General features: G+C 36.6%; 1 protein-coding gene across 1 annotated transcript in view; it reads left to right on the forward strand.

Annotated features, from left to right (window-relative positions):
- Window positions 1-24570, forward strand: part of ARHGAP15 (Rho GTPase activating protein 15) — a 606659-nt gene that overhangs the window by 522422 nt on the left and 59667 nt on the right. The window contains exon 13 of the mRNA XM_021695830.1: window positions 24062-24167. Coding sequence (XP_021551505.1) covers window positions 24062-24167 — 106 coding nt within the window. The remainder of the gene's footprint in view (window positions 1-24061; window positions 24168-24570) is intronic.

Raw genomic sequence — 24570 nt, forward strand, 5'->3', positions numbered from 1 at the left:
ACCATTAAATTTGTCTCTAGACCACCAGTAATATTGTATTCTACTTTAAGAAGCACTGCTATATTAAGAAAGACTTATCCAGTGTCTTTGCCAGTTGACCGTCAATCATAAATGTTATCAGACTAGGTTAGCCTATATGCAGCAGTATCTATAGAGACTAAAAAAAAATATATGGTGCACTCAATCAGAATCTTCTAAATCCTGAGATTCAACTCTTAAGTGGGTATGTGCATTACCTGGAAAACAATTTGTAAAATAGATTTTTAAAGTTCAGAGTAAATTGGAGAAAAGGCTACATTACATTTGAACCTTAATAAATACTTAATAACCCATAAGACAAATAGCCATGAATTACTAGAATGATTTCAAGCACAGTGCGTCTGCATAGAGCCAACCTGCTCTCTTATTTTTGTTCATTATAAAACAGGAGTTATAGTATTGCAAAGTTTATTAGCTCTGTTGATTTGTGTATTTTATAAAATAAGACATTTGAATAATAAGGAACCAGAACCATTAGGAAAATCTATTTCCTTTCTCTTCTTTCTCTTCTCTATCTAGTCTCCCCTGCCCAAGATAGCTGTAAAATGTCTTTCACATAGAGAGGGAAAAACGTGAAGATTCCTCTAACTCTGTCCTCTTTTATGGAGGTTGTTTATTTCTTGAACGAGGGGTGTGTGTGTGTATGTGTGTGCATGGGTGTGCACGCACACTTGTGTGTGTGTGTGTGTGTGTGTGTGTACAAGCTTAGGTCCTCAGGTGGAACCGTGGTTCCTGTGCTTTCGTCCTCGAAGCTGTTTTTCTGGAAGGGAATGGAGGCAGCTGTGTTTACAGCTCAAGTCTTGGCATACATTTACCAGAATCTATTATTCATATCATTCAGTATCAGGGAGAGATCTCAGGCCACCTGTCTATCTGACAAATTCACCCTTTTGTGAGCTTTCTGTTCATAGCAAATTATGTTCACATTGATGAATTGAGTTTTTATGAGCATTGCTAACTAACATTCTCACAGAAGGCCAGGGGCAAGAGCCTGCAAGTGTTGCTGGTCCACAAGTAAATGATAAAAAAAAAAAAAAGAAAAGAAAAAAATGGTAGTGTTTAAAGACAATTTGCCATGAAGGGATAGTTAAATCATTTGGCAGTGCCTTAATATTTATAATTCCAAGACTTTCCATAAATTATTGCAAATACTTTGCTTATAACAAACAAAAACACGGGAAAAATCCACACATTATTTTTCTCTGTGGCACAGAATATTTTTTAAAAATTGTTCCACATTTTAACAGGTAACCATTGACCAGGGCAAAACATGGAGTGGTTGAAGTATGCCCAGCATTAATAAATCCAGCAATTTTATACTATAATGTGGAAAACTTGCAGCAATTATGGCTTAAATTCCAGATTCGTATTTCCAGAGATACAAAATGGATTTTTTTTAATCTCTAGAAATCCTATACCGGTTATAAAGCTAAGCCATGTGGCATGAGTTAAATAAATGAGAGCAATCTTTCACAAAAGACTAACAGAAATCCTTCTAAATGGTGGGTGGGGAAATACCCAATGTTCATGAGAGAAATGAAGATTTCCTTCAGTTTACATATAGAATTGGTTCTTCTCTCAGGCTTCTGAGAGAAGTCCCCTGCATTTATTCTGACTCTTATTCTGCATTTCATTTAAAGCTGCTGAAAAAGAGGAGAGAATCTCACAAGAAAGACACATTCTAGTTCTACTATACCCACATTTCAAAGCTCTAATTCAGAATCTACTTAAAATGATAAACCTGCTTAGGTGGCAGATCTACTAGGCAGTATGTACTTAAATTTTTAAAAAAGCAACAAAACAAATTTTACAGGAGAGTGAGAAATATCATCAATAAAAATCCATGTTCTCAGTTCACTACAGAACTGTGACCCCGTCATCCCCAAAGTCAGACTATTACCTTTGATAAAGTACAATCTTATTCTCTTAAGTCTTAGTAAAAGTGGAAAATTTTTAAGCTCTTCACAGTAGCCTGCCAAAACGTGTCAGACACATCACCTTTCAATGCAAAGACACCATAGCACAAAGAACACTTGGCATTATCCCTTGAAAATGCACACCTTTCGGAGGAGCAAATGGGAAGTGTAGTCTGTTAAACACCATATGGGAGGGAGCCGCACCAGTCTTATCTCTCCTTCCAAATGCTACAAGCTGCCACCTCGATGTGGCGTGTGTGTGACTCTGGGACAAAATTGGTGACAGCCAAGTGTCTACCTGGTCCCAGTGTCAGGAAGCCCGCTGACCCCTTGAGTGTACTGCTCGATACGATACTATGCTTTCGTACCTCTGAGAAATAGATTGCCTAGGCCTTTGTGTCAATGTAGTAGCCCATGTGAAACTCGCAGCCTTAGCAGTGGCTGCCATTGCCCTGAGAATCATGGGTAAAATGAAGAGACTGGGTTTGCCATCCTTAACGTACGGGGAGATGCAGAGGCAGGCAATTAAAAAAACTTTTTTTTTTTTTTTTACTTTTCCTTCTGGTCTATATATATTACAGATAGATGTTTATGTCTTATTAAAAATAAATTTTGAGAGAGTCATGGCAACAAAATGCTGCAGTCACAGGTTTGATTGGAATTCTCTGTGGTAAGCATGGGGACCATTCATCCCCGATTCCCTCCTTTTATCCAACTATGTTCCTATTTCTGTTTGGAAAATATGATACATGCAGCTTTAAGGCAACAGAACAAATTTACCTTCAATAATTTCTCACTGTAAGAGAATGGGAATTAACACAGGAGATAGGGATCAAGGGTTTTCATCGCCAAGTAACCCATTTGAGTTGAAAGGTGCATTCTTTGGTGGCAAAGGCATGGCAGGCAGCATTCTGCAGCTCAGTGCCATATTCATAGTATCAAGCAGCTGAAAGACCACCATTTTGCTCCCTGAAACTGCTACTGCATTTCAAGCATTGCTAGAAGGCTGAAAGTTGGCTGCAACTGGCAGAGCATTGTTCTTTTTTTAACCCATGTGATGGGTATCTTCAACAGTGTCAAACAAATTTGTAGAGCTGGTGATTAGTTGCCCAAAGAGCATAATGTATGCATTATTAATTAAAGAAGGTAAGTTTGGCTAATTGTCATTTCTATACAGTAGCAGTGCACTAAGATACATTTTAACAATCTATAAATAATTGATAATTTTTTTTCTTTCATCTTCCTTCCTAGTTTGCATAAAACTAATGACTTGGTAAATGTTACTCACTTCAAAATATTCCACCGCTTCTATGAAAATTAAACTAACACTGTAACCTTAGCAAATAATAAGATTTTTTTTCTTCTATTGCAGGTTAAAAAAAGATAGGAAATATAACACTTGTAACAAAAATGTGATTCTGTGAAATCCAAATGAGAATCATAAATAATATAAAATCAGCATTAAGAGTATGACTTTAATAAATAGGATTGACTTTTAAAACCTGAAGATTCATATATATATATATTGTGTATACATATACACACACACACACACACACACACACATATATATATATATATTCCAGTAACCCCAAAGTCTTGCTTGTTCAGCTTTCAAGAGCCTAAAACTAGGACCCAAGGGTTTGCTCCAGGATATCGGCCATGCCCGGTGCTGGTGTTTTAAATACCTACTAATAACTACATGAATAATCTTTTAAATCTGGTTGGCAGAGGACACAAATGTTTTCTCAAATGAGATGTTCCAGGGTAGTTTCTGTATGCTTTGTTGATTTGACTATAACACCTAGCCGGATCCTTGTAGCAAGAGATCTACTGCAGCAAAAGTACCTACTCCTCCTTTTTTTTGAGGAGCTCTCTGTTATTTTTATAAATCCACAATCTGTCAGTCTTGTGTAATAGCATAAGAGCTTACTCTCTAATTTTCAGTGCAACTGAATACATTCTCGGAGTTATTGATGGCACTATAATTTTACGTTTATTTTGTTTGGAATACATTGTGGTTAAAAAAAGATTTTTTAAGAAGACCCACAAACTAAAGTATTGCCTAAGTGACATATTGTTATTTAAGCCTTCATTGAGTCTTACATATGCTTCATTATGATAAAAAACAGGTTGTAAGGACTGATTCTGTGACCTTTTTTTCTCATTTTAACCCTACTGATATGTCACCCATGGCAACCTTAAACTGATTTTAATAGAGTCGATCCTATTATTCATTTAAATTGAGGTGCAAGAGCACTTAGACCAGGAAAATTTGCATTCAGCAAATGGGGATTTGATGAGCAAAAATGATAAGATATATGTTGTATAACATGGCCTATTTTGCTAGCAAATAAACAGCTCTTGAAATTGATAAACTTCAGAATATTTTATCCTCAAATGTTTATACATAAATGATTAAAATGCATTAGCAATTCTGCTTTTGAAAAAAAAACATATTGGGAAAACAACACAGTTGTGTTGCTTAAATTTGTAATTAACAAATTTATTACTAATTCTGTTCAGTTCTTTAATATGCTGCATTCCTGAAGAAGAACATTAATACACAATGGCAGAAAGAAGCTAATTTTAAGACTTTGGAGAAATGAATGTCTTTTAATGCTGTGTGTTTCTCTTATCTACATGCCACATTATTGTAATAAGTACATTCAGGAATAATTTCTTTTCAAATATTTTTACAAATCTTGCTCTTATTTGCATGCAAGTAAGTTGTCAGCTTAAATCTTTGAAATGCAAAATATATCTCATTTCTATATTTCATCAAGGAGCCTTTCATGTTTAATAAATTACAACTTAGATCCTCCAAGACTTTGTTTTTCATTAACTAAAAGCAAAAGGATACATTTAAAATCTTAATCACAACCTGCAAGGGTATTTGCATGTTGCTGATATTTGTCTTGATGGGACTTCTAATATTTGCAAACTAATCAGGATAGCAAGGTTATACCAATAATTTCTGAAGACAAAAAACTTTCTGCATTATTTTCTTTATTATATTCAAACAGAAAACTTAAAAAAAAACTTTCAGTGCCTTAGCCCCAATAATCTGTATTTTTTTGCACATCCTCTTCTCCTAAAGATTTTAATTGGAGAAATGGCCACATCTCAGAAGCACTATCGAAAAATGTGTAGAAGAATGTCACATCTGGGTTCAGTCTAGTCTTTTATTAGTGCTTGATCAGCATGTATTGGACAGAATTGTTAACAACACAAAACAAGCAAGGTAAAACACCCACCACTGCCACCCTAATAACCACCTCATGGTTCTGCATAGAGTTGCAGATCCAGGAGAAATCACAGATCTTCACTCTTTTAACTTAACTCCAGTTGAGACAGGAGGTAAAGGTGTTTCTGCTTTTTTGGTTTCAGTTGTTATTTTTATTTTGTCCAAACATCTAGCTGATCTTGCAGAAAGTCTTCTGGACTCTGAAATAAGATGGATCATCTCATCTCAGCAGAGGCAAAAAAAATCTTGACAGCACGATATCCTTGGGGAGGGGGGGCGTGTCCCATGGGCCACAGCAATACAATGTCACAGAAGAGGCAAACTTCTGCTGAACTTGCTACCCTGAGACCTTCGGTTAATCTTTTGCTCTAGAATGGAAGATCAAAAATCCCGAGCAGTTTAAAAAATATGCAGCTAATGTCATGCAGTTAAACTGATGTAGCATGCATGTTGTTTTGCAAGCTAACAGGTTAAATATGGCTTTGCTTTAAGATTCCCATCAAATTTCGTTTTTATAGAGAAATCTCTGAAAGCAGAAGGGGTTGAGGGAGGGTGAGGTAAAAAGAAATAAATCATTGTAGTCTCAGGAACAGTAATCCTTGTTGAGGATTTTGGCTGATTGATATAAATAACATCGTCCCCGCCATCTGTCCGAAGAGGGACCTTTCCAGTCAGTGTTAAGCTGCAACGGCAGAATAATTAATGAATGGTGTCCTTTGTGCTGGTAATAAAGACAAGACAAATTATGTTATAATCCAACTGCTGCTCATTTGTCACAGCCAAATAAAATGTCAAATAAAAGTGAGGGGGGCACTGTGTTTGTTTAATGGACTGCAAGCTACCTGTTTCTATTGTTGACAGACAACTAGAGTCTAAGTTCTGTATGTTGCAGGAAAGAAAAACCTACAAACGGAATTCGCGTTTCCTGGGGGGGGGGGTGGGAATGTAGGGAGACCATGGGGGAGGACTGACAGATAAACACTGAAGTAAGTTTTAATTAGAGAGCTAGAATACCACCCGCTCCTCTGAGTAAGTTGGTTGCGATTACAGTGCAAAGCGCTGCCTGGAAAAGTCCAAGTTCAAAACACAGACAAGCTATTTGCAAATCTGTAAGAACTTGGTAGGGCTCTCATCTTGCATTTTCAGGATAGACACATTCATCCAGTTGCTAGGAAAGCCAAATAATGAAAACATAGCTGGGATTTAGCAAGTTCCACTGGGAATTACCTATGATAGAGGGCAGGGCTGCACTTCCTCAGAACATGCTCCTGCTGTAAAAATTCACAAACCTGGCATTCATACAGGCATCTGTCGCTTGCTCTAATGCCAGTTCATAGTATACATACAAACATCTGCTTCCGCGCACAAAGGGATACAGAGCGCTTGACAGGTCTGTGTTAGCAGGGTTCGCAATGCCAGTTCTTTATGCAAAAACCCTAATGCTTCCCGTCAAGCCATTAGAAGTGATACAATCAGCCCAGGCCCCATTAAGCCATCAGTGTCCACCTGTGATAAAGATGGCCATTTGTTTTCTTAAAGCCCACTTAATGTCTGCTTAACTCAATTTGTCAGGAAATGTAGAACAATTTCCTCACAGCCTGAAATTTGGTAGTGGTTCAAAGTCAAAAGGCCAGGTCTAGTCCTATTCAAATGATATAATAAACAGTCTTCAAATCGAAATCTCCCTTGAGGAGCTGATGTTTACTTAAAAAAAAAAAAATTACATTAGCTAGAAAAGAATATCATTTGCATCCTTTATTATTATTTTATTTTTTATTTCTAAAGTCCGGGAATATGTCTACCAGTGAAAAGGGCCACTGCTTGATTATAAGAGAAAATAACTTTCTTCTTTTTTAAAATTCAGCCAAAAATTGCGTTTAGAAAGAACCGGAACGGCCTTTTTAAAACACTAGTCTCCTGCTATAGCAATCACTTCCAACCTCTTCAAGGAATCCCATTGCAACGTGTGTAAATTTACTTTTTCGCCGAATTTTGCTTAAAACATTCTCCATATTCTTACACTTCTAGCTATTTGTGGGAGATGGCCTTTTATATCCCTTAAAACTAAATGACTGCTTTTGAAAATATTTTACTTTAAAATGATAGTAATCAAATAGGGGGGCTGCCTTTGCACCCGTCCAAATTCACTTTAAGTCACATGGCCTATTACGCATGCGTAAATATGTCTAGTCATCTGGAAGGCAGAAAGCAATCAGAAGACATTTCTAAGATTAACCATAAGGGGGCCCTCTTAAATATTACAGATGCACTGGCTTCCTACCGTTCCAAGTTGATGGTCCTTACAAATCTAACACCAATTTTGAATAAAATTTTAACCAAAAAATTTAATTTTTGTTTGTCCAGCAACTGCCACATTCAGAATAGTTAACTTTTGGTTCCTTGGGTTTCTGCTTATAAGAATTCTGCCCTAACTACTGATGCTGACTAGAAAGAATAATTTCTCACTATGGACATAAGGTGAACTGAAGAACTGAGACAATTACCTGGATAATTCAAACAACAGATATTAACTGGGAATCTAATATGGACAGAAAAATTGGGGCAAAAGTAAAGTTTAAGGATATAAATCAGCTGGATACTACCTCATTCTTTGACTTTACAAGTAGAGAAAGCTTTAATGAATACAGTTTCCAAAAGAGAAGAGAAATTGTGTGATTTAAAGGGGTAGGGTATGGGAATTAAATGTGTGCTTCAGCATAAGATGAATATCAGCTTATTTTTTCACTTAGAAATATTACCAGGAAATCTCATCCCTGAACCAGCGCTATGTTTATAGGTTTTATTTTCCACTCTTCAGAGGTTCAGTTCAACAAGCAATATAATACTCTAAGAAATGATTAGATTGAGGAAGAATCAGAAGTTGGAATATGGAACTAAAATATATTTACATACAAGGCCCTGCAGGATCAGCCATCTTTCTTCAGGTTGCAAATGCAGAGTACTGTGAACCGTGGTACTTTCTATCTTCGTCCTCTCCCTGCAAGCACCCTACACCCAGTATTTTCAGCCATGAGAAGGAAGTGTCACACTCCGACTTTGCTTTCTTGATTCTGGAGCATATTCACGAAGAAAAAGATTAACTGCAACAGGAATACCTAGAAGAAAGTGTAGTACATTGTTTTTCTAGAAATGGTTTCATCTGTGAAAATAGCATATTTTCCCATGCCATAGAACAACTAAAGGTTATCATCTGTACCAAACACAGAGAATTATTTTTATTATCAAGATAGCATATACTCATTATAGAAAATTTGGAAAACGCATTTTAAAAATGGAAGGAAATCATCCATACTCCTGTTATTCAAAGAGAACTTATGGTTAGTGTTTTGGTATGTTTTCTACTAGTCTTTTTAATTAACTGCTTAGTACAGATATATAATTATATGGTATCTAAGCAATTGTACAAATGTATTTTAAATTGTCTAACAGATTATAACAATAATATATATATATTGAGGCTAACTTGAACAGAAAAGTAAAAAGAAGACAATTAAAATCACTCTAAATTTCATCACCATATTTTGGGGTATTTCCTTTCGACCTGTTTGCTTGGCATTTTTTTCCCCTAACCTACTTAATTCTTAAAACATATGTAACATAGGAAAATTCATATACAATTCCTATTATTGCCTGATGTTTTTTCAGTCTTTATCACTTTAACTGTCCCCAGACTCAGTTTTTTCAACACAATTATTATAGATACAAAGCATGTTTACCAAAGAATCTTAGCAATGGGAGTAAACATTCTGCTGTTCTCTGAAGCTTTCATTTTTAAGAGGGGAAGAGAAGTCTTGTTTAGTAACTCTTCAGTGCAATGTTCCAATAATGGTGTTTGCTAGCAAATGCCAGAAGTGAATAGCACCAGTCACTATTTTAAATGATCATCGTATGTCCCCAGAGCTTTCACCTGAACTGTGAAGAGAGGACCACTCTTGGTCTGAGAATGAAATAGAAGCCAAAGAGAAATCATCAAATGGTGCCTTCTGGAGTTTTGGGTCCAAACCAAATAGATACTTAGTTTTGCTTATAATGTCTCTATTTTTGAGTTACAAATTTTGATTCATCCCTCGGTAGGCTTACATAAGCCTTCCAGTAAACTTTTCAAGAAAGCAGTGCTATTATAAATCTCTGCATGGATGAGAATGTCTTTCTGTTGTTTTAGCATGCAAAAGATAATATGAGTGTGCACACAGTTTGGGACCACAATTTTCCGCCTATAAACAGTAGATACTGCTTTGTTTTACTTTAGAATTTAGGGAAATAAGTCTTGGGAAAGCCTGGATGTTTACTTATTTTGTCTTTTTTTGTTCGAATATTTGTAGGATTATGCTTGATCTTTATCACTTCAAAGTTTTGCCAAAATCCGTCAAGATAGTGTCTATACTCAGTAATGTTTTCTTAGAATCTAGCCATCATTTTAAAGACTGAGGTAGTTTTTTTATTCACAGAATTTTGTTTAAATTTTGTCCTTGATTACTGTATATTTTTCAAATGTTCTGGTTTCTCCCTCAAGTGTACTTATAAATCGTAGATAATCTCTCAATTCTCTGACTTCCAACAAGTCTTTTTTCCTAACATTTTTTATGTTTCCACATACTGGGGAAGCTTCTCTATTTTGTTATCTGTATCACTGACCTAATTTTTCTGCAATTTAAAAAAATTCTTTTGCATTTTTAGTTTTCTCACTGTCTTTCCTCACTATCTCCTTACCATCCTATCCCAGTATCTTTCCATCTTACCCTATTCTCTCCTTATGGCTTGCTGCTTCTTTTCATTAGAATCTTTGATGTTTCAAATTCTACTGAAGATGTTAAATGGTTTCTTATTTGTCTCACGGACATTGTGAAAGTTCTGCACTTCTGAGCATTGTTCCCTTATCTGAAATGGGTGTTTTTAAAGGTCATGCATTGTTGCAAACTTTGTTGTGTTTACTCATCTCAAAAGGTCAAAATATAGCCAACACTTGTGCATATTGCCTTTTACCCTCTGCTTCAGTTTGAGTCAAATCCTTGTCTTGGAGCTATACTCAGATGACAAACTGATCATCATAGCTCTTGTATTAAATCTTACCTAGCATATTTAGTATCTTATGGCCCTACCATCCTGATATTGAATTTTCCCCCACTATATTCCTTAACCCACTACACTCTGAGAGATGAAATACAGAAATAAAACATTAGAATTCCAAGAATTAATTTCTAACAGATTTTTTTGCCAGCCTCCATCCCTCCTATATTTTACATCTGGGACGGCAGTTTCTGTTGTGATGTGTGCCATTATCAGAGCATCCTTTCTGCCTTCCACCCTCAAGCTCTCAGTTCTCTTATGAAAACTGCTATCTCCAAATTATTACAGGGCAAAAAGAAGTCCTAATCTATAACTAGAGGGGGGAGAGGACTGGTGAGAAAGGAAAGAGGGAAAATCACACTACTCAAAGGCATTAGCTTTGTAGAGAAGAGAGTGCTGCTGGCGGGGGGGGCGGGGAGGCTCGTGGGTGGCTCAGGTGGTTGAGTGTCCAGCTCTGATCTCAGCTCAGGTCTTGATCTCAAGGTCATGAGTTCAGGCCCTACATGGGGCTCCATGATGGGCATGGAGTCTACTAAAAAAAAAAAAGAAAAAAAAAAGAAGAAGAAGAAAGAGGGCTACCCAGTGTTTTAGGTTGGCGTAGACCTTGAAACTGATTTTGAAATTGGATGGTCGAAGAAAGATGAGGATATTTCTATCTGTTTCCAGAAAGTCAAGCTCTCTGATTCAATAGCCCCGTAGGACCGGTGGTCCCAGCACTGGCATTTTCCAATTAAATTTAATCTGTCTCGAAGGAAATTTTTCTTAATTCTTTGACACCATGTCGATCGTCAGTTCCTATTTATTTCAAGAATTCTAGTCTATTTTCTTTGTATCAAACACAGTGACAGGTTTCAGGAGCTGGTTAGGTGTTGCCAAGCAGATCCCACTTTAAAAACCAAGAGTCAAGATTTGCATCACCTCTTTTTAGAGGACATCACATTGAAAGTTTGCATTCAAATTCTCCCTTGGAGTGTGACCTCTGCCTATAACTTCTTCTTTACATTTGCGTCTTTACCTGGAAATGGTAACAGGTCTGAGAGGAGGATATTTATTTTTAGTCCTGCCATTTGCAAGGCCCTTTGAACTTCTAAAAAGATGCTTAGAATCACAAAATGTAAATCAATCATTTATCATAGTGACAGATTTCAAAGTCTTATTTTTCCATTTGGGGAATTTTTTTTCTATTACCTAAATTACACCTTGGTTCTTTATAAAAAGAGTTTTGGACTTTACACCATAGAAAAAAGAAGTTTCTATTGGCTTGAATTGCTTGTAAGGTGGTGTGCGAATGGCCTCCAGTTATACATTTGCAGAGGAAATCTCATCCAGATGCTCAAGTCAGCCTTTTCTTGGCAGACAACTAAGAACCACACGAAAACGGAGTCTAAAATCTTTAACAAAGGAATTCCACATTCTTTTACCTTTGGAATGGACATTAATTAAAAGAAACAGTCGTATCCCCTGTGATCAGAGTTTAACTAGTATTAATCAGAGTTCACCACACAATTAACACTTTGAACTGATTAGCAAATGGAAATCATAGCAAGAAATTTTGAGGTTAGATTAGCGAGTGGACGTATTCTCTTACCCAACTCACGGTACCTCGTCTTTTAAAAGAAAAGAAAAATTAAGCACTCCAGTCATAAAGAACTGGGCAGATTTTGTTTTTGGTGAGGTGTTTGCCGTTACATATTGCACATAATGTATGGCACTGTTAGGAGGAAAAAATTGGAGTCAAAGTGGCTGGAAAGTTAGGTCTGCTCTGTAGCACTGTGAGATTGTTGACATCTGCCGAGGTTGGAGCGCTCAGTAAGCAGGAAATGGGGTGTCACTCTGAGTGGTAGTTTACCATTATCCTGGCATCCTAATGAAGTGTCTGCAGTGCACAGAGCTTCTGGATGGCATCTTAACGCACGGCTAAGCAAAAGCACTTCTCTCCCTGTCACTGTCATCCATCTGCCTGCACCCTACTGTAGCCAATGGGATGGAACCATGCTACAATGTGCTATAAGCCATTTAGAGTTGCACATTGCATAATCAGTCCCATCAAATATGTAAAAAATGGCTATTATTGGTGATTTTCCTCGAACTCTGGCACCTGGAGTTTGATACATTAAAGTTAAACTTTCCGAGTGCTGTTTATGCTATTAATTCCACTTTCCCTTTACTATCTAAATGGGAATGAGTTGCATCCTCATTGTCTTAAGTCCTGTTAATGGATTGAAAGAGTTGTATGAATATTCATTAAAAACTTCACTGTACATCACACTTGGTGAATTCATCAATTTACAATATAATGGAATGGTCATTTTCTTCGAGGTAACCATTTTTAAGAAAAGGACAAAGAATAAATCAAGTCAAATCACAGATTGGTTGTTTTCATCTTAGAGCACATTGTTTAGTTTGCAGTGACTGTTTGAGGTCTTTCAATAGATTTCTTTAAAGACACAGTGCATTTCCTCAAGTACGTTTACATTTTTAAGCTAGTTTTGTCAAAACCAATGATTAATTTTGGTGCTTTAACATCACCTCCGATGAAATTCAAATGCAGCAGAAAGGGGGTTGTCCGTTATCAGGTGGCATAAGTAGAGTAAGGTGTGTGTAATCCTCCGGAAACTTCTAGATAGACCCTGTATGGTCCTCCAGACATGGCTGCAAAGCAGCTGGGCTCTCATGGCAAGAACTGAAGTGGTAAGTTGGCCACACAAAGTTGAGAAGGAGCTTTCTGTAACAGGCAGGGGCAACAGGAATCTGCCAAATTGGGGGTGGGGGAGTGGGGTTAGATAAACAAGAGGGCATAACAGAGTTCAGTTGCATCAGGAATTTTTTTCACAGACATTAAAACTATGGTAAACATAACAGCGGGGAGGCTTGCTCTGCAGCACAGTGGGAAGCTTAAAGCGTCTGCCCGCACTGTGCCTGGCTCGAACCACTGCTAGAAGTCTCCGACTTTCATTAGCACTCAACGATTCACCCAGTTCCCCAGAAAAGGAGAAAAATCCAAGCGGCAAAACCCCTGGCTAATTATTGTAAACGCTCCCAGGTTACAGTATTTGGGGGGCAATAATGACAGGAAAATGTTAAACTAGAACAAAAGAGTCATTCTGAAATAGAAGAATAAAAAGCTGGTTTGTTGTTTGTTTGAAATCAGTGTAGCCTTTTATCTGATTGGTAAGGTGGTGTGTTGGAATATTGGACCACCCCTTTACAATGACATTTTAGATGACTGAACCAAAGTGCGTGCAACTCATTTTGAGCAGTAAAAGTACAGGTTAATCTCTCTAATGACCTTCTCCAACCACCCCCTCCCGCAAGCCGCACCCAAATTTATGCAAGCGTGTCTCACAGGTCCCTGAAACTGAAACCGTTTCCTTTGGGAGAAATGTGTAATAATACAAAAACTAATGTGTGACCAAATGTAACCAGGGCGGCAAACTAATGCACATCCCTGCAAAATCCTGTACATCAGCTTAAAGTTTTTATCCCATCTCTTCACAAGCAGAGTTAGTGGAGAAAAAAAAAATATTGTTTTTATCAAAGGGACAGTGGTCTGCTATTGATACCCATAAATATATAAAATGGTAATTTTTTTAATGGAATGATAGGTGTTTATTTTTGCTAAATCCAGCCTTGGGAATCTGGTTTCTTCATTCATATCCCCCCCAGCTGCTGTCAGCATTACAACACATCGGCTTTCCTTCATGTGCGAATATTTCTCCAGAACTCATTTGCAAAAGAGTCTAAGCAATATTAAAACACCACATCCAAACCTCTTTTAAACACACAAAGAAATGGGAAAACACATCAGAACTAGACCATTGAGAAAATCCTCCTTTCAAATTTACTGTTTGTTTCACATGCTGGTATAAAATATCCCACAAAGTCCCGTTTGTGATCCATTTGAAACAATCGTGATTTGCTTAAATTGTCACATTCTTCTTGCACATTTCTTCCTAAATGCAAAAATGGCAAGGAATTCTTCTCCCTCTTCATTATAAAAGTGCAGAATTTCTGGCTTGTTTATTCCTAATGGAACACTTGAGAAAGAAGAAAATATATAAATATCTCTTTCAGAAGATTAGTTGTCTCAATCTTTTTAAAAGAGAGGATTTGCTCATTTCTTCCCCATGGTAAACAACTTGGGCTTTTCGCTGTAATTTTCCATTATCAAATTAATGCATTTCACTTTACTGACTTGGTCCCATGGTTCTAAAACATTGTACCTTTTAATATCCTTATTTCTTCTGTAAAATATATTAACGTGTATCATTAAGACACAGACAAGGATAGAACCTAAGATCCTTTTTACACAAATTTGTTGGAGAAAACTTCTACTCCATTGTAACTTACTAAAACAAAGTCTGAAAAAACTCACCATCCAACAAAATAAAAGTATATTTTACTCCCATGAGACCACATTTCCAAGCTAAGGATTTCAAGCAAGAAATGGCATAAGTGTTTTGAGTATTTCAAATCAAGCACCAGAAATTTTGTCAGATCTACTGGTAAATATTCTATTGACAAGGTCAGGAACAGAGCAAAATCTGGCCACCAAGACAGAAAAGAGAATAAGCATTTAAAACAACAACAAAAACAACAACAAAAGTATAGACAGTTGATCAACTTCAATTTCTAAAAGTACTGTGCAGTCCCTTTACAGAATGTGGAGCAGAGTCTCCTAACTATAATGAAAGTATGTCCATATGTTCACCTACCATATATATAGTTCTTCAAAAATTATATTAAGGGTATTAATGAAAAAATGGCTAATATTTTCAAGAAACTATAAAGAGAGAGAGAGAGATGGAGAGCAAAGCAAGCTGTGGCAAAAAAAAAAAACCTGGGCTCAGCAGCTTTCTGGGGGAAATGGTGAAATGTGACTATGTGATTTATAATGAGAAAAGGTATCTACAACATACAATTTTCTACCTAGCTGCAAATAATAATTCATAGTGATGTCCTTTCCAGATAAAAGACCTTTGCTATGTAGGACCCATGTGGTAAAATGATCATGATAAATGTCAGACCAGTGCAGGTAACGACTTTACAAACCATTAAGATTAGCTGGCTCTTTTTTCCGATGATAACAGTAACCATGCTGTGACTCTATGTGGTAATAATATCTCAGTCCTGATAAATGCCAGAGCCAAGCAGAGGTGTTTATCATTCCCAGTTCAGAAATGCTGACTAAAGTTACCACATGTTGCCTGTTTTCTTCTTCTACAATAGTCTCACAATTAAAAAAAAAAAGCTGAATCATAAAATTATTTTATTCCCCATTTCTTAAAGGATTTTCATGCTTGTGCTATTAAGTCTCCCTTGTTCTCAGTGTCACTGTGTGGTCATGTCAAATGGACTGGCTGGAAAAAACAGTTCACCATACTAACCACTATCTCCTCTTCAGAGGTCTTCTGCTCAAAATGAATAGTTATGGATATGCTTTTAAATATATATATATATATATATATATATACACACATACATATATATATATATATATATACACACATACATACATATATTTTAACCTAAAAGACAGGGGAAAGTATTTCTTAGTTCATATGTTACTTAACTGTGTGACAGATCCTAGTTGTTTTTAAGTGAGATTTTTAAAATCCCCTATAAATTTAATTTATCTACCAATGGAAGGAGGTAGACACATATTAAAAACTTCAAATCTAGAAAAGTATTTGTAGGATTTCTACCCTCATGAAAATATACAAAGATAATGCTTCATATAAATAGCTACTTGAATACTTGAAAAGGATTACTGGTTTATGATTAGAAAGATGTCAAATGACTCAAAAAGGTAATTCCTGGTTTTTTTTAAAGCTTGTAAAGGCAGATATGCTTGAATAAGTATGGTTTAAAGAAAATTCTCACAGGAGAACTGAATTTCAAAGAAATAAACTAGTGAGCTTTATTTTCTCAGCACAGACTAACACCTGAGGATGAATTAGTATCATTTGTAAGTTACAGAAATATACTTGGCCACCATGACACCTCCAAAATTACTTTGGAAACAAAAAATTCTAGGGAGGACAATACAATCATGCTTTTCCCGTAAAGATTACTACTGGGGTGTCAGCCATTGCTTTAGTCTTCAATTCAGACAAAGAGGGGCAATGCTAAAACTGAGGAAGAGGGGTTTAAGAGACATTATTGGGTTGGTGAATTTTAGGAAATGCTTCATCCCAAAACTGGTTGCACCAAAGCAATCATGCCCTTTTTAAAAAGTTACTATTCAGGGCACCTGGGTGGTTCAGTCATTAAGTGTCTGCCTTCGGCTCAGGTCATGATCCCAGGGTCCTGGGATCGAGTTCCGCATCGGGCTGTCTGCCCAGCAGGAAGCCTGCTTCCCCTCTCCCACTCCCTCTACTTGTGTTCCCTCTCTCGCTCTCTCTCTGTCAAATAAATAAATAAAATCTTTAAAAAAAAAGTTACTATTAAAACTTGAATACTTTTTCCAAAATATTCCTCCCTCAATGTGAGGTCAGTGCCTTTGAAGTCCCTAGACTAACATAGATACAGTCACATGAAAAAGAAAAAGGGGTTTTTATTTTATTACTTTCCTGAAAGTATTGGGGGAATGTTAAGAATATATAAAGAAGTTAAGAATAATAATTCTAAGGCCTTCAGAAAATGATTAAATAAAATTTTACAGTCGTTGATTTAGTATTAAGTACATTTCTCAGTTATTGTGAATCTTTTTGGCTTAATGAGCTAACACGGCAGAAGCATTTTGAGTTTAACAATCAACTTAGAGGATCCCTTCAGCCGGAAGAAACATAGGAACTTCACTGATACCTGTATTATGATATGACTTAAATTTAAATATCTCTACTGACATATTTTGTGTTGTATCTGGCCCCTCGGATTGTCAAATGACAGAAGACAGGGATCAACGTTGTATCTGCCACAGGTTGCACATAGCTCTTAGGTAATATTTTGTCTTCAACCATGTATACATGTATGTGTTCAAAACTCTAAAAGATTATTTAAGAACTAGTTTTTTTCTTTTAATTTTATAATTAATTTCTTTAATTTTCTAATTGTTCATTACCAGAGAGTAGGAGTAGAGGTGGAAAGAAATCGAGGTTGCACTTAACAAGATTAGGCTTGTTCCTAACAGCATGCTCTGAATGGCCTGCCTCCTCTTATGCAAGGATCAGAAATGGCCTCCGGAAATGACGCTAGCCATTATGCTGAAGCTTTCCTCCCCAGTTAGGGAATCCATGGACTTATGGCAATCAATTGACCATAGTATTTTCATTACTGACATTTATTAGCTATGGAGAGTTATTTCATCTTTACAATTCTTCGTAAAAGCCTTCTTTATTCAAAAATCAGACAAAATATTAACATCTCCTAGAAGGAGAAACTGAGAATACGAGCGTGCCAGTGAGGTGATTCATTCTAATGCTCAGGGGATTCACGCTAGAGAAAGAAAGAGGTCTTATCTGAGTCAAGTAGATTCAGTTCCTACCCTATCTTTCCTGCCCTGAAAGCTACATACCTCTGTTCCCATTTTGAACTGTTTTGACGTAGATTATCAACACCTAAAGTCAAATTTACCAGGAATCTGCAGGCATTGAGAATATGCCTTTCTTTTAATTAAATGTAAAATAAGGCTTTTCTGATTTAGAGGGGAATGAGGAATGTGGTGGGGTGGAATCTTGAAAAATTGTGAATTGCCAACCACAGGTTAACCTGAAGGCCATGGTTATTCCTAGTTTATGATACAGGGACACTTCTATTTATGATACACTATACCTACTTAGGAATTATGACCAAACACTCTTTGATAATGGACTGTACTCTATGTATTTACAAAGCTATCACAGATTGTGGGCTGTTCCCGTTTATAGGGAAGGGTACTGAAGATTAAAATTTATGGCTTCATATGATTTTGGAAACAGCCTTGAACTATGAGTAATCATGTGCCAGGGTTGATAGAGAGGATGATTCAAAAGAAAGATTTTAATGGCAAGAGGACTTACATTTAATGAACACTCACTATCTGTGCATTGATGTGCTCTGAAATGTTTAATTCTACAGTCTTATGAGGTATGAGCTTTCGGGGTTTTTAAGGCATGGGAAGCATCAAGAGTTCAAGCAACATATCATACGTTGCCCAAATCATATAGCAGAATAAGAATTCTCACCTAGTTCTTTCAGACTCCTTCATGATATATGACTTCTCTTATTTTATAACATGAGTTTGAAGTATATGTCTATTTGCACTTATTTATGAATCCTGAATTTGCCCCCAGTTGTTTCCCCCTAAAGTAAATGTAAGTTATTTAAAGAAATGTATCGGGTAATTGTCATGACTTGGATGATTCCTCAACATCTAACTCAAGTTTTACAATTAAAGGCATATCCTCAAAGACTCGTATTCAGTTGTAGGGTACAATAACAAATAAAGTGTTATCTGAAGATATTCATTCCTCCTATAAGCCAGGGCAGTCTCTACCTAAATTCTGAAATGGTCATGATACAAAAAAGTATAAATCGAATAGAAACTCAATTGCTTTCTTCCAAATATGGCCCTAAAGTATAAGTGACTACCATTTTTTCATACAGGATGCATTATACATCCCAGAATAACGTTCAGAAGCAGAACAGCTGTGATATTGCTGACCTTTTTAAAACAAAGGGGTGCAGTTGTCCTTTAAGAATTACAGATAAATAGAATGAATAGTACTACCAATATATTGGCTGTTGCAAGAATTTGGTCTTCTCTTCCTCTGGGTGAACCTACATAACAAAGAAGAATTAATTTTGGAAGATGACTTAACATGTGGCTATAAATAAGTTAAGAATAATAAATGCATGGGTGATAAAGCCAGAAAAGTGTCCGGGGGTCACCAGGTCCAGAGTGCACTGCACTTCACAGAACTCTTTCCATCGTTATATAACTTTATCTTATCTCTTTGCAGAAAAGGCATTTGGTTGTAAATGTCCTTGTTTTAGTAGCAACATTTCATGCAGACAAATGTAAATGTAACTATCGTAAACTGTATTTTTAAAATATGTGTCCTCAAAACCATGAATCAAGGCAAAACCATAAAGCCATATCCTTATCATAACATTAAAGGCTATTTCACATCATATAAGAGCTGTTGCTTCCCTAAGTAGCCTGGAGTTGTTTTTGAAGAAGCTCATTTACACACAGTTTGGTGTAGTTTGAGAATATGGGGCCAAGTAGGTGTGGGATAGGCATTAGGATGATCATTTACTATTTAAATAATATACATGTCCATTATGTGTATTTTTACATAGACATTCTTTGCCACCCAATAGTGGCCAAAACGAAGCACTACGGAAAGATTCTGTATGCAGTTAGAGCTGCACAGCTTAGAGACTGGTAAGGAGATTGGGATATGGGTAGTGAACTAAAACAAAGGTATTGAAAAGCATAGGGTAGATACAAAAATAGGTCATAAAGGAATGAGGTTAGAAGCAGAAGTGAGAGAAAGGGAGAAGAATTGTGGAGTTTCTTATTACTGGAAAGATTTTGTGTAAGTCTCACAATTTACCTAAGATATTCTCTACTTCTCCGGGTAGAAAAAGTTCTCCCCCTCCCTTAGGTCATAATGTAAGAAAGTCAGAGATATCTCAGTGTCTTCTCAAAACTCTCAATACTTCACAATAATGAGAAACCATATGCTGACTGAGAAATATTAATAGAAAATGCTGTCTTTCAGATGCTCACTGAATCAATTGAAGACAGTTGACACATCTTTAGTAAGCTGTATATGAATCTTAGCTCATTAACCAGTCCTGTATTATGTATGCGGATTCCAATTCCTTATATGACACATCAATAAACCAGATCTGAAAAGGTGTCATTTAGATTTTAATGTATCCAATTGTATTTTTAGATGTTCCTCCACTTAGAAGTGTTTGTGTTATTTTCTGATTTTACAGGCTACGGAAGAAGGGGTGTGGTATTGATTTGAATGGGTAACCACTGCTCTCCTATAACCTTTTCAGGATTATTCAGAACAAGATTTTTTTCTGATTACGTTGTAAGGAAAGTAAATTTCTCTTCCTTAATAATCTTTCAGCTCTGAACCATTGTTCAGTTCCCTCTTCAGTACTGAAATATAACTTAGTCACAAACTTGTATGTACCACTATTCAACTGTGCAATTTCTCAAGTATGTGTGAAACTAGAGAAAGAGAGGAAAAAATATTCTTATAAAAGAGGCTTCATGTAGAATATTCCTTATAAGCAGATATGGGAACCACCATATACTTTTATAAGGATTCTTAAATGTAACTGAACTGCTTACCAATCACATCATCAGTCTCTGGTGATCACAGAGTGTTTAGTGTATTGTGAAATATCAGGCTACCATAACAATTGGATTGTCACCCATGGGCACCAGCTCAGTTCCAGTTTTGGCAAGACATTTGGAATGGTCACTGCAACCAAACAGAATGCTCATTGCTGAAAATAAAAGGTGAACCAGACCCAGCATGGGCCTCAAAAAAGGTGAGGGTGAGAAAGGGGTGAATATTTATAGAGTACTTACTTTTTACTGGTCATTGTGCTAGGTACATTACATACTATCTTGTTTAATCCATAAAACTGGCCTTTGAGATATTATTCAAAGAAACTGAGAATCTTGTCCAAGACCACACAGCTAATAAAAAGCTGTTACAGAATTCAAACCAAGGTCTGTGTATTCCAATCCATGTTCATGTCTTTCATTTGTTCTCTAATTCTTTCCTCATTCACTTAACCCGCTATATGCCAGGATAAAAGCTGTCTAGCTTTATAGGAAAACTCCCAGCTAAATGGGAGAATTTGTCAGGCATTCAAGCCATAGAAATACCATGCAGAATGTTGTATAATTAGAATGTCCTAAGTGCAACGCAACGCAGAAGAGAGCAAAGGGACTCTGTCTAGAGAAGTTCATAGTTCTTTTACCTAATGGTTAAACAGGACTTATTAAAGTTTTAATTCCTGCTCAAGCACCATGGCAGTGACCTTGTGAATTCAAATATTTCCAGTTAAGCAACCTCCAACGTTTCTTAAACCGGAGTCATATGTTCCCTAAAACTGAGGTTTGCTGGATGTAGCCATTTAGACCACTCTCCACTTACCGTTTCTCAGACTTAATTTATGGCTACTACCTCTGTAATCCCCAGTGTCAACTGATCCCTTTTTTGGAAGCTCTGACATTGATCTGACCATTACTATGGCGAGAGGTTTCAGTGAAATTAGAAAGGTTTCCTCTCCTTTCCCAACATCATCTTGATTGCTTGAACCAAGGGGTTTACCAGCTCTTCAGGTAAATTATAGTACTAGCATCAGGCCAAACTATGCAGAATGTATCCACCTTGTGAATACATAAACGTGTGAATATGTATTTGTATATGGATTTGCATAGATATATATGTATATATATCTATATACTTATATATAATAAGTGGTGTGTTGTATTAGCTTCAGATGACTAGATACAAAGTATCCGAGTATCCCTAGGAGCTTTGCACTGGACATCCTATACCAATTTCACTCTCATCTTTATTGAGTTGTTTTACTTACTTTTCTGAGTTTGTTATATCCCATAGTATCCAACTGGTCCTATGAAGCATCACATTGTCTTACCATCATTAAGCTACAAAGGGGCTTTCTGCCCTTTTGACAGAAAGATTTTATCTGCTGTTTGCTATGATATTGCAACTGGCTTTCCTTTTTCTTTCTCTTTCTTTTTTTTTTAAATTTCTCTCTCTCTCTTTCTCCACCCCCTTTGTCTCTTTCATTTACAGTTGTCCAATCCATATTATGTTGGAACTCTTCTAAGAATAACTGCAATTTTGAAAGCTCTAACTGTGGGAGGCATTATTTATAGGCCTTTGTGGTTTTGGGAGGAAGAAGAAAAGTTTCCAAGGCAGAGTTCTACTAGGGAGATTGCCCCCCCCCACTCCACTTTAGCCAAATACCATCTTTTGCAGGATATTTTCCTATAATTCCTTATTAAAATTTCCTTCTGCAACAGTGTATTTAAAAACTGCCGGTTTCTGAACTAACTTTTTCTTGCCCCACTATGTAAAGTTTATATACCTAATAACAGGTGATAATGAATTGGGCTTTTGGGAGCAAATTGCATTAGGAATCAGGCTTTAGTATCAGAGACTCATCTTCAAAGGCTTCAGTACACTCTGGCTGATTTTCTTATGGTAAAGAAACTCAGAGAGTACAGGACTGGTCAGACTGCCCCACAGATTCAGAGAAGCTCCTTTCAGCTGTGCGTTCACTCCATATCCAGATGGATGGCACACCATTCCATCTACATTCTGGAGAACAGAAAGGTGAAAAGGCTAAAAAGCTAAATTAGCTCCCTGCACCTGGCCTCACCAGAAGTTCCCTCTATCACTTTGACCAAAGACTCATTGGCCAGACGTGGTCACATGGTCCCTCTGCCCACCAAGGAGGCTGGGAAATGACCTCTTTTAGCCAAGTACATTGTCACCCCCTCAACAACGCATTGTCTTGCTAAGGAAGAAGAGAATGAATATTGGGTGGGTGTGTACCTTACATATTACCCACATACATTGTCTTTTCCAACAGTGACCTCTTAAAGATCACCACGAGCTCTGTGCTAGAGGTCAGAGATAGAATATAGAAAGGAAAGGTACCTAAGTCAATGTGTATGAAGTGTTTAAGTTCAATAAATAATTACAGTTCTAAGTTCTGGTTAAAATTATGGTGAGAAGAATTCTCTAGGTGCTAAGTAAATTAATTCTTATTATGCCATCCATGCCCATAAAGGACAAAAGAAATGAAATGAGGGAAAGCCATCTATGTGGTATGTAGTTTTAAACAACTTCTTATTTTTTTTAAATGTATATGACTAGGTATTATTTTTCAATTTTTATATTTTGCACTTTTTTATTTTATAGCAAAAACAAAATGTGTTAGGGAGAAAAGATAGCATGAAGTAATAAAAAAGATTACTTCCACTTCCACAAAATCAAGTGAACAATAGAATATTGGTAATTGAATCACACGGTGTGTCTTCATCTGTCCGTTACTTTTGCTACTATAACAAATTATCATAAACTCATTGGCTTCAGACAACATGAATTTTTTATCTTACATTCCTGGAGGTCAGAAGTCTGAAATCATCTTCACTGGCAGAAATCGAGGTGTTGGTAGCCCTGTGCTCCTTCTGGGGTCTCTCTTCCCTTGCCTCTTCCAGTTATTAGAGGCTGTCTTCACTTCTTAACCCATGGCCCTTCATCACATAGCCATTTATCCCCCTGTTTCCATTGCCACAGTCATCTTTTCTCTCTAACTCTGATACTCCTGCTTTTCTCTTAACCACCTTTGTGATTATACTGGCCCCACTCAGATAATCCAGAATAATCACCCCATCTCAGACTTCCTAATTGAATCACATCGGCAAAGTCCCTATTCACAGGTTTCAGAGATTAGGGTATGGACATCTTTGGAAAGTCATTCTTCACGTTACCACATCTTATAAAAGAGTAAAGCATTTATAAAACTGATTCAGTACCTGATCTTAACAAGATGATGTCAAAGCCACACTGTTGCTATTTCATATTACTATAATTTACATCAGAGTCCAAATAAAGAAACTTCATGATAATGATGTTGAATATGCTTATTCTCTTTGGCTGTTGATTAGGACTTTAAGTTACTAAGTCTTTGTCCAAAATTCTCCTAAGAAAATTCCCTCATGCAATTATGAAATCTCCTTCTTTTCTAACTTTTATTTATTTTTTTCCAGAAAAGCAAGACTACAACACAAGAATTGAAACTATAAAGTCTCTTGTGCAAAAACTCCCTCCACCAAATCGTGACACCATGAAAACCCTGTTTGGACATCTAACTAAGTAAGTTGTAAGGGTTTCTCGTTGTGTCATCATATTCTCATTTCTTACATAAGCAAGTATTTAATTTCAAATCTCTAAGACAAGATTTTCCAAATGTATCTATCTCAAATTTTCCCCTTAGCCAATCTTAGTGTTCCTACAGAAGCTGGAGAATATACTAGAGGTAGGAAGGAAAACCTACAAAAGGAACTTCTAAAATAAGTTATTTTTTTCTGGTCTTTTCAACAAATAGATATTTGCTGGTTCATTGTCATAACCTGACCCAGAGCCCTAGGATAGACCATCTTTATTTCATTATCTAGTATAAGGGAAGAGCATGAAATAATTCAGACATGAGTGCAAAACATAGCTTCATCATGTACAAAGTGCTAGGACCAACAAATAAGTTACTTACACTGTCTGA

This window comes from Neomonachus schauinslandi, chromosome 3, assembly GCF_002201575.2.
Source record: "Neomonachus schauinslandi chromosome 3, ASM220157v2, whole genome shotgun sequence".
Taxonomy (NCBI): domain Eukaryota; kingdom Metazoa; phylum Chordata; class Mammalia; order Carnivora; family Phocidae; genus Neomonachus; species Neomonachus schauinslandi.